We start from the raw sequence: 21,057 nt of genomic DNA on the forward strand, positions 1-21,057 counted from the left end.
ACACCGTCAGGCTTTTGATGATCACCTATGGGGAAGTTCCTCTCTTTGGGCTCCAAGAAACTGCTCCGAGAAACGTGCCTGCCCTCCAGAGCACAGGCCCAGGCCTCCTCTGCAGCGGTCGCTAACAAACAATCCCCAGGTTGTTACCATCCAGGCTTGGGGAAGCTGGATTCCTGCTGGCTACACGTGCGGGGAGAGACCAGTGTTTGCTCAACAACACAGAGTTGGGAAGGAAAAAATTTTTTCCCTTCTCCAGCTTACCCTGGAGTGTGTCCAAATAAGGAGAGTACTGCACAGAGCAATCACCAGACGGAGAGCTGCAAAGTCTGCTTTCAGACAGATGAGGAAAAAGCAGAGCCAGGAAAGTCAAACATGCATGAGGCATCTAGTGCATTGAAGGGATACCAGACACCAGCCTGAAGAATCGGAACACACGTTCTCCTGCCAGGGACGGTCACTTAATTGTTCTCCAGTGCCCTTCTCGCTCCTTCCCCCTTTCTTCTTTAGAGGCACTGCACCGGAAAGGTTCAGGAGGCAGCCTGACCCACTCCAGGGGGAGGCCTGGGGCCCCACCACCACTTTGAAATCCTCCCCACAGACAGAAGCCAACACAACCTTCAACTATGACTCTCCATTTATTCTCTTTCACCGTCCAGGTTTGTTCAAAACCTTATAATAGGTATGAAGGGGAAAATAATTGCATTTTTTAAAACTCAGTCTATCCAAAGTGTATTCTAATATATGAAACCATGCCGTTATCGCTTAGGGAAAAGAAAAAAGCATTCCGAAATTCATGTGATATTCATATTTAAGATTAAGACTAACTTCCAAGTAAGCCGTGTGTGTGGTTTAAGGTCAGGGAGCGTTTTCATTCCAGTGATTTTACAGAGATGCTGGAGTGATGGGTATAATCTGAAATGTTCAAATTCTTGAAGGTTTCTGCACATGTATTTAAATAAAAACAAACATGGTGGCATAGTTTCAGTGGCTTTCAATTTCTTGTTTGATCTCAGAAATGTACGGATGGTCTTTGCCATGAGCTACTTCCATGATTGCAATGGCCTGGGAAAGAGACAGACAGATAGAGGGTTGAGAGCCTGAAGCCAGTCCCCTCATTCCTCCACCCCGGGCTCATTCAAGTTAGCCTCCTCCGCTTTCAGACAAGGACGCACGCTGGCTTTTAGAGCCTGTGTTCTCCTCTAGGGTCTGGCTTTAAAAACAAAAAAGACAAGATATCTGCTAAGGAACTAGTCAACCAGTCTACTGCTGAGTAAACCATTCTGCCATTGCAGAGGAGAAGATAAGGAGAAACTGATTCTGTGACATTCTTTTGCCCCAGTGTTCTAGATACTTCAGTAAAGGACACTTTCAGGACAGAATTATTTGGCTATGCTCAACCAAGTAAACAGGTAATCCTGGAATGGAAAAGTTCATAGTGACTTGATATCAAACCTAGTTTACTAATCTGGAAGACATGGCTAAACTGCCTTTTCTCTTTCAAAAAGTACATGCTTTCCTTTGAATACATATGTATTCTTTAAAAAAATGTGAAAATAGGTGCAGGTTTCATTTCAGGAAGCGAGAACGAATGTATTTAATAAGGTTTCTTTATAGCAAGACAATGTAAAATGGGAGAGTTTTCTGTGGCTCCCCTCATTTCCTAGCTGTGTAACCTTGAGCAGTTTACTCTGGGCCCCATTTTCTCCTCTGTAAAAGTGGAATGATACCCACCTCTCCGAGGTGTTAATACACTTGGAGTGTTTAGAACAGTGCCTGACATATAGGAAGTATATGCTGAATGCAATCTGTAAGAATTTATTTTGCTCTTTTGTGTTCAATTGTGTTACTCACAGAAAGAAAAACTTAAATGACTCCCACACCCCTGAACAGGATTTTGGATGGCCTGTGACTCTGTCAGTTACACCAGCCTATTCAGATCTCAAAGCAGGAGGAGGCAGGCCAGGTAAGAGAGCAAGTCTTCAGGAGCCCCCCGTTTTAAACGCCTCCCCTTGCCGTCCGCATTCAGTCCACACCTCATGGTCCTTGCTCAGAGCCGCATCCTTCGTGACCTAGTACTCAATTACCAGCCCTGGGAAACTGTGACCCAACTGGTTAATTTTTCCTCAACTCACCAAGGCAATAAGGATGTTATCTTAGAAGACAAATTCCGTGCCTTAAAAATGGGACATTTTATGCTTTGTGCACTCGTAGCCTGGCTGGGGCCTGACCCTTCCATTTGGGATGCGGGAACCTAACTCCATCATCCCAAACAGTTTGTTGGAAGATCTGGAGAATCTGGGGGATTAGGCGTCCAGACCTCGTCTGTGGCCCCAGCTTGTACAAACTTCCCCCTCGGTAAACAGACTATCCCAAAGATTACATTTTATCAACTGTTCACTTCTCTGTAAAGAACAGTAAGAATCAACTCTCGGGATAGAGGTGCGGGTGTGAGGGCGCGGCCCCCTCTCCCACCAGCGACCTTGGGGCAGGCCAAAGCGGGTGCTCAGAGAGGCCCCAGCCTGACCCGGCTCCTGCCCTAGGCTGGTTACCTCGTCTGCCTGAATCTGTTATTTCATCAGAAAACTTTCTCTCATTTCTGTGAGAATTAAAAGCACACACACACACGAGGGTCATGGCATGTCACTGGTACTCAATATATGGTGACGATGGTGATTAAGTGCATTTGATAACTGGAAATGCATGATTCTGATATAGAGGTACGCTCCATATCCAACTGCCTCGATTCACTGCAGTCGGGTTTCATAAATTTGTGAATCCTAAAGGGTGAGCAAATGGACAGTCTTTCACCATGGCTTCCTGGCCTGTGCGGTGCCTCCGTCTGCTATCAGGGCTTCACATGGGACGGGGGCGGCGTCCCCGCTCCTTACAGGAGGCTGGACGCGACATCGCAAAGGCTCAGTGACTTACTCTCCCCGACCCGCTGCACCCCCACCCCCCGTCTTGGGCCACAGGGTGGGGCAGGGCCGGGCATTCAATGCCACTCCGGTGGCTCGGCCCTATCAGGCACGAAGGAAGGGAGCCGAGGGGGCAGGCCCGGCCCGGGGCCCCAGGTCCGCCGCAGAGGTACCTTTCCCAGCGCTTTCTCTCCGGCAGCTTTGTTCTCCAGACCCATGTAAAGTCTTCCCAGCTTCAACCACATGGAGGCCACGTTGAGCGAGTACGAAGGGTAGTGTTTGCTGAAAGAGGGGGGAAGACGGAAGCCCACCTTGGCAAAGGGCGCCGAGCAGCCCCGGGGGCCGGGGCGCGAGGGCCTGCGGGGGCAGAGCTGAGAACCCCGCAGCTTCTGGGTGGCCAGTGTGCGTGGATAACCCCGCCCACCGCCGTTCACGCACTTGATTTTCGGCAGTTTGCTCCTGAAAAGCTACATGAAAACTGCAGGCGAAATCCTGTACAGAATATTTATGATCAACATGCAATCCTGGACCCACATTTTTGTTTCAGGCGCAGCCAAAGCAGAGCATCCGGAAAACAGCTTTTAAACTGAATTCCCCGTTTATGAGCACATTAGGCCTATCCTCACATATTAAAAGAAAGTATACTCCAAAATATACACATACTGTGTGTCCAAGATGCCAGGTTTCTGTCACGTTCCACCACACCAGTTAGTTTAGCAAAACTATAAGCCCTCTGAAGTCAGGAGGCTGCCTCCTGTTTCTCCTGGGTATTTCTCTACTGCCCAGAGGGCTGCATAGACAGGAGGTATTATTCTCTTTGTCTTTAACTGGAGGGCTGACTGATGGGGCCTGCCTAGGAGAGAGCATTTCCCTAGGCACAGAGACCAAGAGGTGCCTCACAGGTGAGAGGGTGTGTGTGCGTGTAGTAGGTGTTTATTTTCAGGCTCGTCTGTATAGCTTCTACCCACCAAATCTGACCAAAAGAGACACGTTCTAGCTGCAGTCCCAGGCTAGGGGCATCGTGCTGCCTGGAGGAAGCCCTGGGACTGCTGGCCCTACAGAAGGCCCATTTGGGCCTCCAGGAGTTGCTCACTAAGCTGAGGAAGGTCCAGCCCAGCCAGGCCCTGCTGGGAGAGGAACCACAGGTACAGATTCTCTCAGTCCTTCTCATGCCTTCTATCTGCCTCCATCCATTCCATCTCCCACCTTCCCTCCCCACCTACAGAGAAGTATGCATGAAACCTGAGGATTTCTCACCCAGCCCAAGCAGCAGCAGCTTTGGGATTATCCCCAGTGTAGCAAATTGCTTTTCTAAAAGGAGAATTTAGAGGCTGGCTTCCCCTTGGGCTCCCCCTGCCGGCTAATCAGGGCAGCTTGCGGTAAGGGGAGGGCGGACTTGGCAGTGGAAATTCAGAGCAGAGACAAACTCGACAGTCCCCCGGCTTAGAACCGGGGGTAGGAGGGCTTCTCAAACTCATGGGACACATCCAGGCTGCTTCTGGAACACAGGGATTTCAGTCTAATGCCCACAGATTCTGATCCACTTGGCCTTGGGGAGACCCTAGAAATGCATACAGCCCTGTGTTTAACAGGCATCCCAGGGATTTGATTTAGGCCATCCCAGCCCAGCCCTGAAGCGGCCAGTCCGAGCCAGAGGCGATGCCATGACCTCCATCTGTCACCCACTTTAAGGTTCAATTAACCTCTCGACAGGAAACTTCCCTGTGGCTGACATATTCATCATTACAGTTTAAAACCCAACTTGTTTTATTCAAACCTAAGAAAGGGTTCTGAATAACCCTGGCCAACCGTAAGGTCCCAGGGTTTCGCCATCTGCAAACTGGGCTGCCATTTTAAAAAGCACAAGAAAAGGATGATGTGAGTAGTGATGGGGAGGCAGGGTTTTTGAGACCTCTGCTTGCTAATTACGAAGTGCCTTTTAACTAGAAGCTGTGCATGGGAACAAAAAGAAACAAACTGGTGGCTTTATAATATTGGCCTGAATTTACTGTGGACACAGCACCCTGGGAGGGATCTTACACTCCCTGCATGACCTCAACCTGTCTCTACAGGTGTCTCTTCTGGACGTGAAGGTAGACAGACCAGGCCCAAGGGAGCAGCAGCCTGCATCTGTACCTCCAGAAGTGGGTGCAGGGAAGAGAAATCTGTTCTAGGCCTGTTCCAACCCAGACAGAAGACACAACGGCCAGGGTATGTATTGCACATCACTAAATTCCATTTAGTGCTAAGGCGATCAGCACGGCCACTGCAATCACCTGTAAGGCTTAATGATTTTCTGCCCGTATTTCAGGGCTCCTTCCCAGTCTTGCATGTACAAGCAGACGCCCATGGCCTGGTACATCATGTGCAGCATGTACACGTTGCTGTCTTCAAACACAGAGCTCATCTTCTCCTGGCTGAGCTCGCAGATCTCCAGCAGCTCACTAGGGGGTGCTCTGGCGTCAAGGAAATGACAGGCCGGGCCCGCTGGGCTTGGAGATTTCCCACGGCAGGTCTGAGGAGTTACTTGTTCCTCTCCACCCACACCCTCTGAAAAAGTAAATTACAGAACGCCAAGCAAGAGAGGAATCAGGTTTTTCCTGAAGAAACAAACTAGGGAAAACTAAAGACCTCAGCTTTGAAACCAAGAGACTTATAGCCACAGGGAACAGGTGCTCGGTTCAGCTGTAAACGATGTTGATTAGAATTACAACTCTTCAATCTTCTAGTTAACTTTATTAAACCCAAGCTGAGCATTTCAGCTGAAGCATTTTTAAGGATTACGTCCCCACCATGGCTAAATTCTTCTGTACATGGAGGAAAAAATGTGCCTTACTCTAATTCCTTCTTACTGGTTTTAGTTCTCCCTTGGCACAAATCTAATGCCTTTTCAACACCCAAGAAAATGCCATAATGTAATGGGTAAGAATATGGAGTGTGGTAGTCAGCACACCTGGGGCAAAATCCTGGCTCCACCTGGTGAGCTGTGTCCCTTGGGCAAATTGCTTGCTATCTGCTGTTTCCAGCTGCTATGGGGGATGGTTGGTGACAGTCCCTTGTTAGTGTCCCTGGGAGTAGGTGAGACAGTAAAAGCAGAGCCCCGGGCATTTGTGCCTCACTCACAGTGAAATACCCAATAAACAAGGGCCTTCAAGGAACTGTCGTCCACAGTTTCAGACAATAAAAGCTCCCAACCAAACTAGTCAAAGAGAAATAAGATCAGCATTATAAACCTCTGCTGTGGTTGACTTCAAGTCATAGGTGGTTGGTAAGTCCTTAGATTTACCAGGAGACCATCTCCCTTAAATGTTCAGAATCCACAACCCGGCCTTTTTCTGCTCTGTCTTCCCAACTGTCCAATACGACGAGGTAAACTTCTGACAGTTCTAAAGGATATATTTGTAGTGCTTGGCCCTGCGGAACTCCTCGATCACATTGCGTGCGTATCTGACCATGTCATGGATGGCCTCTGCCTTTGGAGGGTCGCTGAGCTTCCGGATTTCCACCTTAGCCTTATCCTGAGGAAAAACGTCCACACATGCAACGGGTTAATACTCATGGAAACCATACAGATGGGAAACTTCTCAAATAGTATGTTTTTTCGTGCAGAAGTAGAGGCTTGCTCATTCTGAAGTCACAAAAGAACTAAAGGAAATCAGGCAGTGGATCGAAGAGAAATTCAATATTTCCATTATGTTTTTACAAAAATAGGAATTTTCTAGACAATCCTTATGTAGGCAGGACACCTAGAATATGTTTGCTGTGAGCAGATATGTTCACATCTGTGAGTCAAGAGAACAGAATAAGCAGGGATGGCCCTGACAAAATAATTTGGGTACTGCCAGAGAAAATTCATATTCCAGTGAACAGGTTGGAAAGCCTGCAAATTATTCTCATGGGCTTTCCCCCTGCCCTTGCTTTTGAGCAGTCATTCATTTTCAAGAAGTTGCAATTTACCAAATCCTTCCTTCTCTTGTTTGCACAGTGTAACAGAAGTGTTTTCATCAGCTGCAAGGATCAGGTTTGACAGAGACCTGGTCCAGCTGGATTTCCTCTGTTGTCTTAGCAAGATGGGTTTAAACGGTCAAAACGGCCACAGGAGGAGATACCCCAGATCAGCCAGGGGCACTCGCCTGGCAGACAGGGGCCTGAGACGCAGAGCGTGGCCACACCTGTGCCGGGTCAGGAGCTTACCTTGTCTTTGGTGGTGCACTCCTGGCACTCACAGGTAAAGAAGTAGGAATCTCGTAACCGGTCATTCCTATCCTCTGTTGGGTACAGGAGGTCGATGTAGCTGGTAAAAACCTAAGGGGTTCCAAACGGTTGACACTGCAGTCTGCTACAGGTGACCTGGCTCCTTGTCCTCCCAGTGCCTCTGCAAACACCTGGGGTGGTATCCTTGCCACGACAGAGTTAGGAGGGCCAGAGCTTAGGATATGCTCTTTACCATTGCACGCTGCAACCTTAAACTCAGCAACCTCCAGTGATGTCCACCTCCTTGTGGTGGAAGAAAGGCTTCTCCTCCCACCTCCTACAGAATCAAGGAGTCCCCCAAACAGTAAATTGGAGGGTTGAAAGCATCCTGCCTCCTTCCTCCCTAAGGAGAGCAAGGTGAGGATTGGTCCCAGCAGTAGATGGCCTTGCCTCAAGCGTAGAGCAGAGCCCTCCCCTCCACCCCCACTTAGGCAAAGGCCCTACGCACCCTTGGAATTGGCCCTGTGTTGTCTCCACCTGGCCTTTATTTAGCCTCTTTTACTTCTCAAGCAGGGACGGCTCAGCTGCATCGCACAGTGGGTGCAGGGGGAGCAGGAACACACGCACTGATCAGTGTCCCTTTCTCCTTCCATCTGCTGGCCGCGGAGCAGGAAGCATGGCTCAGCGGGCTGGGAGAGGGCGGAATGGAGAGGATGGGCTCCGAGGAGCCCAGCCTGACGCTGCGTCACCCAGCCAGGCCAGAGAGCTTGGGAAGTCTTACCGTTGGGCTCCTCGGGTTCTCCCAGCCTTGCCTGTTCCTACCAGGGTCTATAACTGAGACTTGGAGCATATGGAGGAGACCGGCATTTAACTGTCCATTATCTACTCACTGTGACAGCGCTCGCCACTCATCCCACACCATCAGGCAAATGTCTGACTGAACAGATGGATGTCACAAAGCTGCCAGCATGCCAGGAACCTCAGGCACCGACAGGCAGGCAGGGGACCCACAGGGGCCATGTACTTGCAGGCGCTGCTGGCCAAGCTCTCCCGACCCAAAGGGCTGTGATGGAGACCTCGGGGCTTGTCTGACACCCTGGGGAATGGGCTTTTGCCTCTTTGAAGGGCAAGTCTCCGCCTAGCAGTGACCTCCCCAAAACGAGGTAATTGCATTTCAGATTTGTTAGAGCACCAGGACACACCAACAGGGTGTCGCCCTGCTCTGCCTCACATGGCAAGAACTGCCTCATGTCTTTGAAATAATTGATGGACACAGTGCAATGAACAGAAGGGGCCAGTAGATGGCGACAGAGGCCGCTCGGTGTCCCTAGCGGACCCCGTAGTCTGGGTGACAGCGCCCACAAGAGCACGGGGTCTGGGGGCTTAGATGCTGCTGACTCGCAGCAACTGTTTGCACAAAAGCGGCATCAGAGTAATGGCCTCTAGACATTCGAAAACCAAGACACCTGACCCCAAACAGGATATCCTCGTCATGAATTTAGCAAAGGGTGTAAAGTTTAACCTGTTCCCTGGTCTGCAGATCCCAGTTCTGCTGTGGGTTAGTGAACAACTTCCAGAGAAACCAAGGCGTTTATTACTTAGCACACTGATGATTATATTTAATATTTAAAATATCCAGACATGCACCTTAAAATAGCATTAAAGATCGTTAAACTGAAATTCCAAGCGTGTGATTACAGTCCCTCAAAATTCATGTGTCTTGCTAAGGACTGTAGCCTTTGCTTAAGAACGCAGGGCATATACATCTAGCAATCCGCCAGGCCGGCCTTTCCGACGTGAGAGGTCTTACAAAGCGATCGTGGGATAGCAGCACGGGAAGGGGAGGGAGTCGCCCTGACCTGTGGTTCTGGTTCTCTCCGCGTCTCTAAGCTGAGGAGGGAGGCGAATGGTGCCTGCGGGCCCCAGGCTACCTCCACTCCCACCGCTGACTGGCTGACATTCCTAAAAGATGAGCTCTCCAAAGTTCAGATGTGAATCTGTGAATTTGATACTACACAAAACACCGATGTGTCACTTGGAGTCACAGCTCTTCAGCTAAGGCAGGGGTGCGTTTTCTCTTTTAGATAACCATGCTTTTGACTTTTGTGGGGGAGGAAAACAGGCCCAAATTCACTAATAAAAAAAAAAGAGAGAGCTCAAGCTGCATTGTTTGGCAATAGGCATATTTAGAGAGAATCCAAAATTTAATTTTGGTCATTTTAGCTAAATCCTTTCTCTCAAAATCTCTATCAATCTTTGTGAGGAATTTAACTCAAAATTTACTCCTTCCTGTTTTTTCTTGGGCACAGATGGACATGGCGAGCACCAAACGGAAGCCAGAAGTGTGGGAGTCCAAGCCATAGGTCACAATCTGATCGTTAACCCTGAGGGCCTGAGGACAGACAGAGCATAGGTACGGGAAGCATTCACAGCCACTCCTGTCCAGGAAGGCTGCAGACTTTTCTACGAGGCCCTTTAAACCCTTTAAAACTCTCTGAAGCACACTGCCCCAGCCACCCGGGACCACACACTCACCTCCTCTCCGGGGTGAATTTCCTGTACAGCTCTTACTTCTGCCAGGGTCCCCTTGTAGGTCACAATGACATTGGGGCAACAACTGTGATTCATCAATGCAACACTGTCAATCAGAAGAGAAAACCCAGTTTTCTCAGGAAGGCAAACCATTAGGGCGACCCTCGGTGACCTCCTTGTTAGGCTGTAGGAACTGGACTGTCCCAGGACATCAAGAAATCATCTAACAGTTGCCATCATATTCTAAGGGGTGGTTGTGCATGCATTAGTAATCATATCTAACACCTTAAATTTCACCAATGTTGAAAAGACACAATTCAAAAGAGTGAGATTTGTGCCTGAAACAAAACCATACCCTAATATAAACAGCAGTTACAAATGGCATTAAAATTCCTTCCTGTGAAATACAGGAATCAAAACCCAACACCTACAGTGAACGGCTACTCCACTGTGTACTGGACAAGGCAAATGGGTTGTCATTTCCAAGAAGCTTTTTATATTAGTGTATTATTTCTCACGTTTCCTCTAGATGCTGAGAAATCGCCACTGTGGGAGATGCAGCTTCCTAAACGAGAGACCTGGAGAAGCTCAGCTGAGACTCGGCACCTCAATTTCCTCATCTGGAAAATTGGGACATTACTGTTCCTGTTGCTTGGCATCTGCTTTTCAGGGATGGCAGAGGACAGAGATTCGCCTATGCGAGGGGCTTTGAGCTTTCTGATTATATCAAGGTCAAAGTTCTGAGAACAGAAATGTCTAAACTACAGGGGAAAAGTGTTTGATCTCTGAAAATGGTGCCTTTGAAATCACAATGCCCATATGACTTCTACCCCAAGGGATTTTTTCCCCCCAATTAAAACTGCCTGGAAACTGGGACTCATAGGGGCACTCACATCCATACGTATCATTGATCTGGTGGCCAGTGTCACTTGCCTGGACCCTCGGCAACCGAATCACCTGTCGTGTTTGCCCCAAGAATACAAAAAGCAAAGGGGCGGTGAGGCCTGACAAGGATGAGCAGCCCCGGGGTTGCCAGGCACAAGAGGGAATGGCATCCTCCACCTCCCAGGTGCTGGAGGTCTGAGTGCAGTGTGCGGCTGGCCTTGAGCCTGGAACAACGTGCAGCAACTTCTCTGTCTTGGGGAAGGTCACCTCGGCCACACATCAGACCACCCAGCTCACCGGCAAGTGGTGCACGGCAACCAGGCTTCAGGAACTCCAATACCAACCAAAGTTGTTCTTAATGGAAAAGCAGATTTCTAGAACCATCTCGCAGAAGTATTAAATAATTCATTTCAAGACAGATTCCTGGAGATCTTTCTAGCAAAGGTGGGGGAAAGGCACTAAGGCGAAGAGTTGAAAATAAGTCATGCCCCTGGTATCATCATTCTCTTGGCTGCCACTGCCAAGGGCGAAGCTCAGACAATACCAGTCTCATCCGGCTTTCAGTCTTTAAGATTCGAAGAATAGAGACATTCCAGAGTTCATTTCAGATCCGAAGCTGTCGATAGAGCCTTCTAAGGAGAGTCTAATGGGCTTTCTCTTTTTTTCCTTCCTTTTCCCAAGAGCAGAAGTCCAAAAGGGCTTCTCCCCAAACACTTCTTTCCTCACTACTGGGATTCAAACTGCTGATGACACCATTCTGGCCACAGGGACGGTAAAATTACATGAATAAACTGTTTCTCTGGTTCAAGAAAGCCTGTGACAGCTGCTCAGGAGACACAGACCAGTATTTTCTCTACCTTTCAGACCCACAGGATACACAGAGCTGAGCTTCAAACAGACAGATGCTCCCATGTCATCCATGGCAAATGCATGGGTGTTAAGGGTTTCCTGCAATTGCTTCAGCCTAAAGCCCAAGGTTCCTGTAGTGTATATTAAGCAACATCACTTCAGCTGGAACTAATCTACACTGTGGTTTAATTCAGCCCAGGGATGCAGGAAGGGCTCTTCTGATCAATCTGTGAAGTAAGGACTTGATTTCAAGGGACTAAAGCATCTTGAAAATATTCATTCCATCAGAGAGATGACAGCAAAGCCATTCTTGGAAATCCACTGACATCAGAGCTATAAAGATCTCCAACTGTCAAATGGCCAGTCTTTCTCAATTACTTGAATATTTATGAAATAAAAAAAATCCTGTAGTTCTTTAAAATTTTCCCCTACTTCACCACTTTAGCATATTCTTCCTCCAAACTATGCTGTTTCTCTACTGCTATTTTTCAAAAAAAAAAAAAAAACAGATGGAGAAGCTGCTCAGATATTCTCTACATAAGCCTATGGCCAGTTCTTGGTTGGCAAATAGTGTTTTCCTTTGATTGTAAGAAACCCAAAGATTTCCAGAACCACAGATATGCAAAGAGCAAATTTCTCAGCAGGGCGTGGGATGTTCCTTCTGTGCACGCTGTAAAATATTCTTTAATAACAGCTCTCTACCTAGCAGGACTTAACAAGCAACTGTTCTCTTAACTACTACCTTCAGATCCTTAAATGTAGGGGAAATATTTTGAAATCTGGCAGAACTTTAAGTGTCTCAATTCACTTGATGATTCATGTCTGCCACATGCAGTTAGATAGGTTATTGAAAATTTTTTAAAAATCATATTAGTGTTGAATAAGTAAGAAGAAAAGAAACAAAGTCCAACTCAGCCTACTCAGGAAATATTGCGGACCCCAAATGAGAAAGTTCTTCATCCTCAATTGTGAAGCCATTACAGTTAACCTGCAGTGAGAAAGGGGGAGAAGGAAAATAAAAAATGAGCTCAATGTTCTCTCTGGATAGGAATCATTTCTTTCATTTCAACCTTTAGCAAATTTACTAGCAAGATGTTCCTGTTTACTGATTTTAAAACCTTTCTTTTGGCCAATGTATCCTTGTTCAGACAAAATGTACCCATTAATCTCCAACTAACCCATCAGTCTTCCATGTAAACAAAAGCAGAATTATTAGGAATGAAACAGCTTTAAGTCTAGCCCACCTGCCCCTAACACAGAAGCCTAAGAACAGCACAGATCACAAGACTCTGAAGACTATAGTCTGCACATAGGCACAGGGGTGAGGATGCCTGAGTCTAATTCCAATCACGCCACAGATCTGAGGTGGGATCTGGAGCCCATCACTGACTTCCTCTGTCCTCAATTTTCTCCCATTAAAAAAGAAGTCATGGGGATGTAACGTACAACGTGGGGAATACAGTAGCACCATATTAACTCTGTAAGGCGACAGACAGTAACTGGACTCACGGTGCTGACCATTTCACAATGTAGACAGAGGTGGAATCGCTACGTTGTATACCTGAAGCTAATATTGTATGTCAGTTATACCTCGATAAGCAAAACAAAACAAAACAGAAGCCACTGAATCTGGTAGCTATCACGGGAAGTGAGCTGGTAAATATCAAAGCCCTTACACAGCCGACCTTCCTGCTGTCTTCCGTCCCCTGGAGAGGCAGGGGGCTGAAGCTGAGGGACTGAGACCTACCTTTCATGTCTCAGCCAGATCAACCTGTGGCCACTGTTTCATCCTTGAAAAGTACCAAGCGTGACTCTCACCACTCTGGAGTGTCATCTAGAGCTAGCAGGCTAAAACTGAGGAATACACACCCCTAATCTGATGCTCCATAGATTCATTCTTTCCACATTCATGAGAACTCTTAGGTACTGGGCCCTGTGCCCAAAACGATGGACAGGCCCCAATCTGGGCCCTCAAGGAACAGCCAGTCTATTGAGAGACAATTCAGTGCGTGTTTTTCCTTTGTACTGAAAATTTCAGAGCTGGAAAGGGACACAGTCTCTTTATTTTTCAGATGAAACTGAGCTCAAAGAGATGCGGTGACCTGCCCAAAGCCAGCATCAAAGGCGGAGAGACGTGCTGCTCCCAGTGGCAGTGGAGGCTGCCTGTGAGGTGTGCATGCTGAGCGACCTCACCTGTGGGCTGGACATGCTCCTCCCCGCCGGAGAGGCTGCACCGGTATGTTTCAGGCCAAAGGGTGGACTTTTTGAAACCAGCACCCGCTGAGCATTTACTGTGGGCCAGGCACTGGGCTAGGTGCTGCAGACACACCCCTCATAAATCTGCCACCACTACTCTGGCATAACCCATTTTACGGATGTGAAAACCAGCTCAGCAAGGCCAAGGATTAACTTGTTCAAGGCCACAAAGTAGTGAGTGGCGGGACTGGAACCAGAACTCACACCAGACATTCAGCAGCAGAGCTGTCAGAAACCCAACGGTGTGTCTTTTCACTATACCATGCTTCTTCCAAAATGGTTCTGACCTATGAATGTTAATGTGGCAATTTTACATAAAATTAAAGGGCCGATGTCAAAGGCTAGGAAATCTTGGTACACAGAGGAGTAAAAGCTATGATGGGTTTGACTTGCAGTTTTTACGATTCAGCATATTTACAATACAGCATATTACAAGGTAAATATTTACAGATTTTTCTCTCGTACTCTGAGGTACAAGAGATTACCTCAGGTTAATAGAATGATACACAGCCTTTGAAATCCTGAGGTGTTGGGCATTTTTACATAGAAGTTTTAGCATACTATTTTTTTGTGCCAGCTTCCAGTACTCTAGCTGATGCTGTCATCAGGCCATCAATCAACTACCATTAGCCAATGACCATCAACCGGCACTAGGGAAGTGTAAATTAGGAATTTATTCATTCAACAAAATTTATTGGAACATGAGCTATGGTATCCACGATACGACAATGAATGTTTGCAGAAAGAAGAAAAGAAATGAATAAAAGAATGAGAGGATTTAGCAACAATTTTCAAAACTGAGCTGGAGGCAGACAGCTCCTGACCGAGCCTGAGGGTTGGGGACTTGCTCCTTTGCTTCTGTCTCTTCCTCTGCATGGAGCTCAACTGGGCCAGCCTATGGCTTAAAATTCCTCTGGGCTTGAATGCTCTAAGGCCGCTGATGGCTTAGCCCCACTGCCCTCCCCTCCTGCTATGGAAAAGCCCGTGTGTTTCTTCAGCAGCAAAGCCTCCTGTAGGTACATGTGTCCTCACTGTTTTCTTTCTGGGAGGCAGTGATGGCACTGAAGCCAGATTGCACAGCAATCTTCTGAAATATCCCTGGAGAAGGACAGTGAGCTTGTGTGTTAAGAAAGATACATGGGCCACAGTCCTTTTCTTTTTATTAAGTCCAATCAGGCATAAATGTCTTGCTAAAGCTATTCTCATAATTAGCATTTAGACTAGATGTAGGCTGCACACCAAAAATACATTTCCCCAGCATGCATATGTTCCCAGTGATTACAGTGCACCTCAGTGCTGTCGAAGGAGAGCAGTCGCCTTCTGCTGCCAGCTGCTTCTGGGCCACAAGTTAACCCACAACACCCTCCCGTGAACCAGACAGGAAAGGGCTCAAGGGCTGGAACAGCACTTTGCTTTAGAGTTTTCTTCGAGGATTTGATGTCCCTTTTCAAATTTATATATGAAAGAGATACAATGTGTGTGTGTATTTATGTGTATACACACAATTTCAGAATGGGTATGATTTGATAAATATTAAGTCTATAAAGGAATTAATTATCTGCAGTTATAAATGTGTGTGTGTGTGTGTGTATGTGTGTACAGAGAGACAGAGAGTTATCTATATATCTGTCTCTATCTTCTGGATTTTCTGGGTCAGTCCAAATTTCAAAGACTCTGAATCATTTTCACAACAAATATACTTCTGCTTGTGAGATCGAGTGCCTTGATTTTTGGTGATGAAATATGGTCCCCTATCTACGACATCACCACTGAGAAGTCCCACCAGCGTGGGCACTGTGACAGAGGGCACGTCTGTTTTTCACAGCTAGAAGTTAAGATACCTTCTATCTATTTCATCTCTCCTGCTTTCGCACCTGACTGTGCCTCATCTAATCCAGACAAAATGTCATGAATCTAGTTTTTTAAAAAATGGAAGAGAAGTCAATTCCCCAACCTTCCACTCTCCCCCAAATCCACTGTCACAGGATGCTTAGGAAAGTATGCTGTAAATCCAGGATACTACCACGAAGATCAGGGAGTCAGGAAGGGCCCTCATTACTTCTACTTTAACATTTGTACCCGAATCCATTTTTTCTCTTACAAAGAACAGCATTTTATTTTTCTGATTGTGACAGTCACACAGTAGAAATATTATCTATATAAACATCAAGGCTATCAAGGAATTCATCAAACTGTTAAGAGTGGCTCCCACAGTGGGTTAAAGTACATTCATGAAGTGATAAAGACTCAGTTCTTTCTTTACATATGTAATTTTTAAAGTGGAAAAACTATGGGCACTTTTTTTTATCACTTTCTTCCTTTTAGTATTTCCTTAAGTTATTCTTGCTTATTGTAGAAAATCCAGAAAACCATTCAACAAAAAAGCAAAACTAACCAATGTGAACTTCCACTTAATCATCTTTTACATATATATGTGTATTTTCATTTTATACACAATTTTTATTCTGCTTTTACACTTAATGTTATATCATCAACATTTTCCATATCTTTAGACATTCTTTGAAATAGCACTTATAAAGGCTACATAACCTTCCATCAAAAGGCTATGCATAATTATCAAACTCCTACTGCTGGCCACTTATAATACTTCCTTTTTCTTTTTTTTTTTTTTTTGGTTTTAAGGAGAACCCCACAATAAACAATATGCATGTCGATCCCTGTCCATAATCGTTGATTATTCCACAGGCCAGATTCCTGAAAATGTAATTACTGGGTCAAAGGGTACACAGGTGATGTTTATTCTGTTCTGAGACAAAAATGTGTGAGTAGCCACCCAAACGCTTTTATGCATCTAGAGACGGAAGGTTCTGGCAGGGCAGCAGCATAGTGACTCGCAACCCACAGAGTAGCATCCCATTTCAGTTTCTCTGTCTGGGGTGGTTACCTTCAACTTCAAGTTCAGCTTGGAGGGGAAAATGCAAGGCTGTACTGGGGAGAGAAATTGGATCTAGCAAGTCGCGCCGGGAGGCGCCCCCTCACAAAACAGGAAGATGGATGCAGCCAGACAGGGAGCGGCCGGAGGGTGCTGGCCTTCCTGCCTTCTCTCGCCCTGACCATGCCTGGGCCTCACACCCGGCTGGTCCCCATTTCTTAATCGCTTTTAAGTTGCTCTTATCTAGAACTCTAATTTTTTATTGTATGTGACTTTGGTAAACCTGGGCTTCTCTAAAGGAAATTTCTTAGCCTCCTTCAGGAAAGACTTCCTGCACGCGGACCCACTCGGGCTCCTCTCTGCGGTGACCGCCCTCCCTAGGGCCACCAGAGAGGGCCTCCCTCTTGGGCGCACCTGCGTTTGCCTCCGCTTTATAACACAGGCTTGGTAGGAGAAAAAGGAAAACAGTACTGTGAGAGTGGAAGGTTTAAGAAAGGAAAAATTTAATGTAGGTCAAATAGTCGTGTCTTTTTTAAAAGCTTACAGTATGCCACAGTATTGGGGGTGGGAACATGCAGGGTTTCATGAACTCTTTCTGAGGCGGGAGGCAGATGCGGGAGGAATTTCCTATGCTCTACCCACCAGGAAGGCCCAGCACAGACAAGATCCCGATCCGCTCAAGGTCACCCACCAAGGCCATGCAAAACAGGGTCCAGCAGGTCAAGAGCCTTGACAAGTAGAAGCCATCATCCTATTTCATTCTTCTTCACCAAGCGTGCGCTGCAAAGAGCGACGCGGGTGGGAAAGGCGGCCTAAGTGTCACTTGATGCTTGAGCCCCTCCTACCTGTGCGAACAGCACAACCAGGCTATCGGTGTCTGGGAATTCCAGGTGCTTGGAGTAGAAGTGGTGGAGAGCAGCAATGTCACCCTGAATCAGATCCTTCTTCTCATTGTCTAATTTATCCAGATCTGTGCATAAGCAAACCATTATTCACCAGATAGAACACTGGATTTCTAAACACAGCCTTTTCTTACAGTACAGGATGTGGAGGAGAGGAAAACAATAGTGTGGGGGGCGCGCACAAAACCGTCTTCCTTGTCACTTGGTCTAACTGATAAACCCTAGGGAAAGAAAAGCCTGTCATCTCTTCTCTTCCTCTGATGACTGGCATTCACTCAGGATGTGATTTTCAGCTGCCCGTTAGCAGTGAGGTCAGGGATGAGTGGCAGTGACTGATAACCAGCCTCCGTCTAGTCAAGGGCTGCCCTTCCCTGCCACACACACACACACACACACACACACTGGTCCTGGAATCTGTGTCGTGGTCAAGAAACTGGACAGCCCCTGATTTAATGCCTTTCAGTAAGGACATCAGCTGTTTACAGGACTGCAAGTCAGCAAAGATCCAAAAATATTCAGCATGCCAGGAGGGCCGGCAGGAGACAGCCCAGGATACAATCACTCATTCTGCGAGTTCCTACTTCCCCCCTTAATTATTTCCTAGTAATCCTGTCAACTCAGAGAGAAAAAAAAAATTGCAGTCATTTTTTAAAAGAGCACGAGTCAAAATAAGAACTAGTAATTAAAAAATCACCACCACTACTAAGAAGAGAAGCTATCCCTTCCTTCCTCCAATCCTGCCTAATCCACATTGAATGTGTGGCCAAAATAATTCCTCACCCAGTCACAGAAAGACTTACGTGATTCAAACTCCTTCACGGCTAAGAGTTTCTCTGAAGGTGTTCTCTCTGGGTGGATTTTCTAATAATTGGGGAAGAAATCACACAGAAACAGATTTTACCAACCAGTGCAAAAAGCAGAGCTGTCACTTTTACATCAGCGTGAAGAAAAAGCAACAACTCCCAATGAAGTCAAGAAAACGATCCAAGGAGCCCGCTATCTGAGGTCGGAGAGGCGCCTGCCCGACATCCAGATTCAAACGACTCTTGAGAAATACTTTTTAAAGTGTCCGCCATGTTCCGAACACCCTGGTGGTATTATGCACACAGTAGGCTCAAAATCAACTTGTTAAGGGAAGGAACAGTGACTAGAAAATGACTTTTTAGGGCTCTGACTTCAAAGGACTGAGTCTACGGATGAACCATCCTATTTATTATTTCTCCTTCTAAAAAGGAACAAAATCAAACCCCCCATCCATTTTACACTTTCTTTAAGCATAAGCTAAAACGATCTCAAATTCTGTGTTTCAAAAGGAACACTTTTGGTTGTATCTGTGAGCCCAGATTCACTTTAAACGTGTCTCTGGCTTTGTTCTAGACACCCTAAGAGGCACTGACAATAGTAAACCTGCTAGGCTTTGAGAACATGAATAAACTTGGTGTTGACAAGCGTTCAAAAGCAGAGCTCAAGAGCTGGCCTGAGGCCATGTCTTTGTAATCTGGCTATTCAATTTGGGGATACAGGTGGTCTGGCAGGGTGCTCTCACCTCCTGAGTTAACATGGGAAGCTTCCCCTTGGTACTTGGATAGCCTGTCTCCCCTAATCCTTTGCAAGCTACTAGAATACAAATGGTCTGGTCTTTTAATCATCAAGTCCTATTGAGATGAAAAGATGGCCAGGTAAGTTTTTATTTAATAGACTATTAGTAGTCGTAGTAATTATAATAAAAGTTGAATGAAACTGGTACAAACTCATCCTAGCATTCCGACTACCCGACTAGTGCCAAAATGTTTCGATAGTTCTTTTTTGGAGCAGAAATCTTCCATTCACGGGGTACGTTTCTATAAGATTAGTAATTCATCTTGCCTGGGGAAGCATTTCATTCAGGAAAGTACACAAGCTTCTTCTGAATTCTTGACCACAACACGATAAATACCAAGGAGTTGGTGCCGTGTGGGGGAGAATCAACAGACCGGTCAGCCAATCCTCCCAAGATGCCTGCAGATCTAATTTGATAGCTAATTTATCCTGACACTTCACCCAATCACATCATTTCCTTCTACCCTTTCTTTCCCCACCAAGCACTCTGCAAATATTTAAAGATAACTGGTGTTAAGGATCCCAAAGTTAACCTTCCCCAGGGAAAATAATTCTGATCTTTTGGTCTCACTCTACAGGCAACCCCTGAATGCCTCTGGTTCCCCCGAGTGGCGAAGTGGCACTTCAGCAAGCACCTGACCCAGCCTGTGAGCATAATGGAACAATGACTTCAGAGTCTGGAAATGTTCTACTTCTGTTTATGTGGCCTGGGATCCTAAACTGGGCTGGGGACAGATGTGTGCTAATCATTATGATCACATTTGGCTTAGATAAAAAGCAGAAAGTTTTAAGTGGGGGTGGTATGGTATATGAAGAAAAGGTGGACAAAATTCCAGCTTTAAAAGATCAACAGTACAGAGGCCCTGCCACCAACTTACAAGCAAGGCCCTTGGTGGACAGATGCCTTTAAGCTCCCCGCAGCCTATTTCATGGTGGTACAAGGACAAGTCCTGCAGTGGTTTCCTCCCCTCTTTTTGGTTTGATCCTTTGTAGACCAGGCCTCTCTCACGGTCACGCAGCCAGTGAGGAAGGTGCAGACAAGGGGAGGATAGCCAGTCTTTGGGGAAAACTGGTGATAGCTATCATTGTTCCCACAGGGCCATTTCTCCCCTTTCTTCTATCTTTCCCCTCTCCCCCTCCTTGCCTCCATTCCACGTTTGCATTTCCCTCTCTTCTCCTTTGCATGTGCCAGGCTGGTCGCTGCATCCATTCCTTGCCCACCTAGGCAAGGGTGAAGAAGGAGCCAGGGCAAAGCAGGACTGGGTGCAGGGGGTGGCCGTGTCAGTGTAAAGAGGCGACCGTCGCAGAGCTTCACAGGTCAGTCTGCCTCCCTGTGATGCTCCGATTATTTGCAGACGGGTTTTCACGCCTTGAAAGGCCCTATGTGTCTGTAAAGCTGTCTCATGCAAAGCTCAGAAATTAACAGCTGTATGTATGTTCCTGCCTGGGTTAAGTGACATCCTAGTTGCACAGGGCAAACGACAAACCAGCTTATGCCTGGAGTGTTGTTCCCACTCCCCTCCATATGGCTATGACAGGAAATGGGGTCCGAGACTATTTAACAAGAGACGACCACCACAGGGCAGTTACTCATCTTACTGACCTTTAGGAAAAAACTATGGTAAAAGGCACCTGCACATTAGCCCATTTCCTCACCTGTTTGGCAAGAATCCTTGCTGTTAGCCTTACAGTCTCTGAGGGATTCCAGTTTTCCCCAAAAACAACCATGGGAGAACATTCCAGCTTATGCATGGGCCAATCTTCTTTCTGGGAAGGTTAAAAAAAATTATTAAATACACACACAAATACACACACACACAGGAATAAAGTCCCAGAAGAGAGGATACAATGCATCCTCCTGGTTAAGGTCAAGTGAAATATGTTTCCTTTTGGAAAACACAAAAATGCTCACAAAAGCTAAAGATAAAAACATCCTTCAAGATAGATATGGTTGTATAATGTTGACTCGGGCCTGACCAAGGTCGTTAGAATGAGAAAATGTGCTTTGCGTTTTTCATCGAGTAGGTGCAGC

At 46.6% G+C, this 21,057-nt stretch overlaps 1 protein-coding gene and 1 long non-coding RNA gene across 14 annotated transcripts in view; one reads left to right on the plus strand and one right to left on the minus strand.

Moving 5' to 3' along the window:
- The window catches only part of SMYD2 (SET and MYND domain containing 2), an 87,824-nt gene that overhangs the window by 41,260 nt on the left and 25,507 nt on the right, over nt 1-21,057 (minus strand). For 8 of the 13 annotated variants that reach the window (XM_073216928.1, XM_073216933.1, XM_073216930.1 and 5 more), the window contains exons 3-11: nt 20,682-20,792; nt 18,227-18,287; nt 17,370-17,494; nt 12,296-12,363; nt 9,645-9,747; nt 7,110-7,220; nt 6,313-6,433; nt 5,192-5,366; nt 3,089-3,197 (exon numbers count right to left, since the gene is read on the minus strand). In XM_073216928.1, coding sequence (XP_073073029.1) covers nt 3,089-3,197; nt 5,192-5,366; nt 6,313-6,433; nt 7,110-7,220; nt 9,645-9,747; nt 12,296-12,363; nt 17,370-17,494; nt 18,227-18,287; nt 20,682-20,792 — 984 coding nt within the window. Of the gene's footprint in view, nt 1-616; nt 1,063-1,094; nt 1,211-1,231; nt 2,778-3,088; nt 3,198-5,191; nt 5,367-6,312; nt 6,434-7,109; nt 7,221-9,644; nt 9,748-12,295; nt 12,364-17,369; nt 17,495-18,226; nt 18,288-20,681; nt 20,793-21,057 lie in introns of those variants that run through there. The other 5 variants (XM_037009926.2, XM_037009929.2, XM_037009927.2 and 2 more) reach the window with 5 other exon arrangements.
- LOC140844475 (uncharacterized) lies at nt 3,212-10,321 on the plus strand. The gene is made up of 3 exons (XR_012122854.1): nt 3,212-5,126; nt 9,419-9,522; nt 10,171-10,321. It is a non-coding gene; the product is annotated as an uncharacterized lncRNA (long non-coding RNA).

This window comes from Manis javanica, chromosome 11 (genome assembly GCF_040802235.1).
Source record: "Manis javanica isolate MJ-LG chromosome 11, MJ_LKY, whole genome shotgun sequence".
In the NCBI taxonomy this organism is placed as follows: domain Eukaryota; kingdom Metazoa; phylum Chordata; class Mammalia; order Pholidota; family Manidae; genus Manis; species Manis javanica.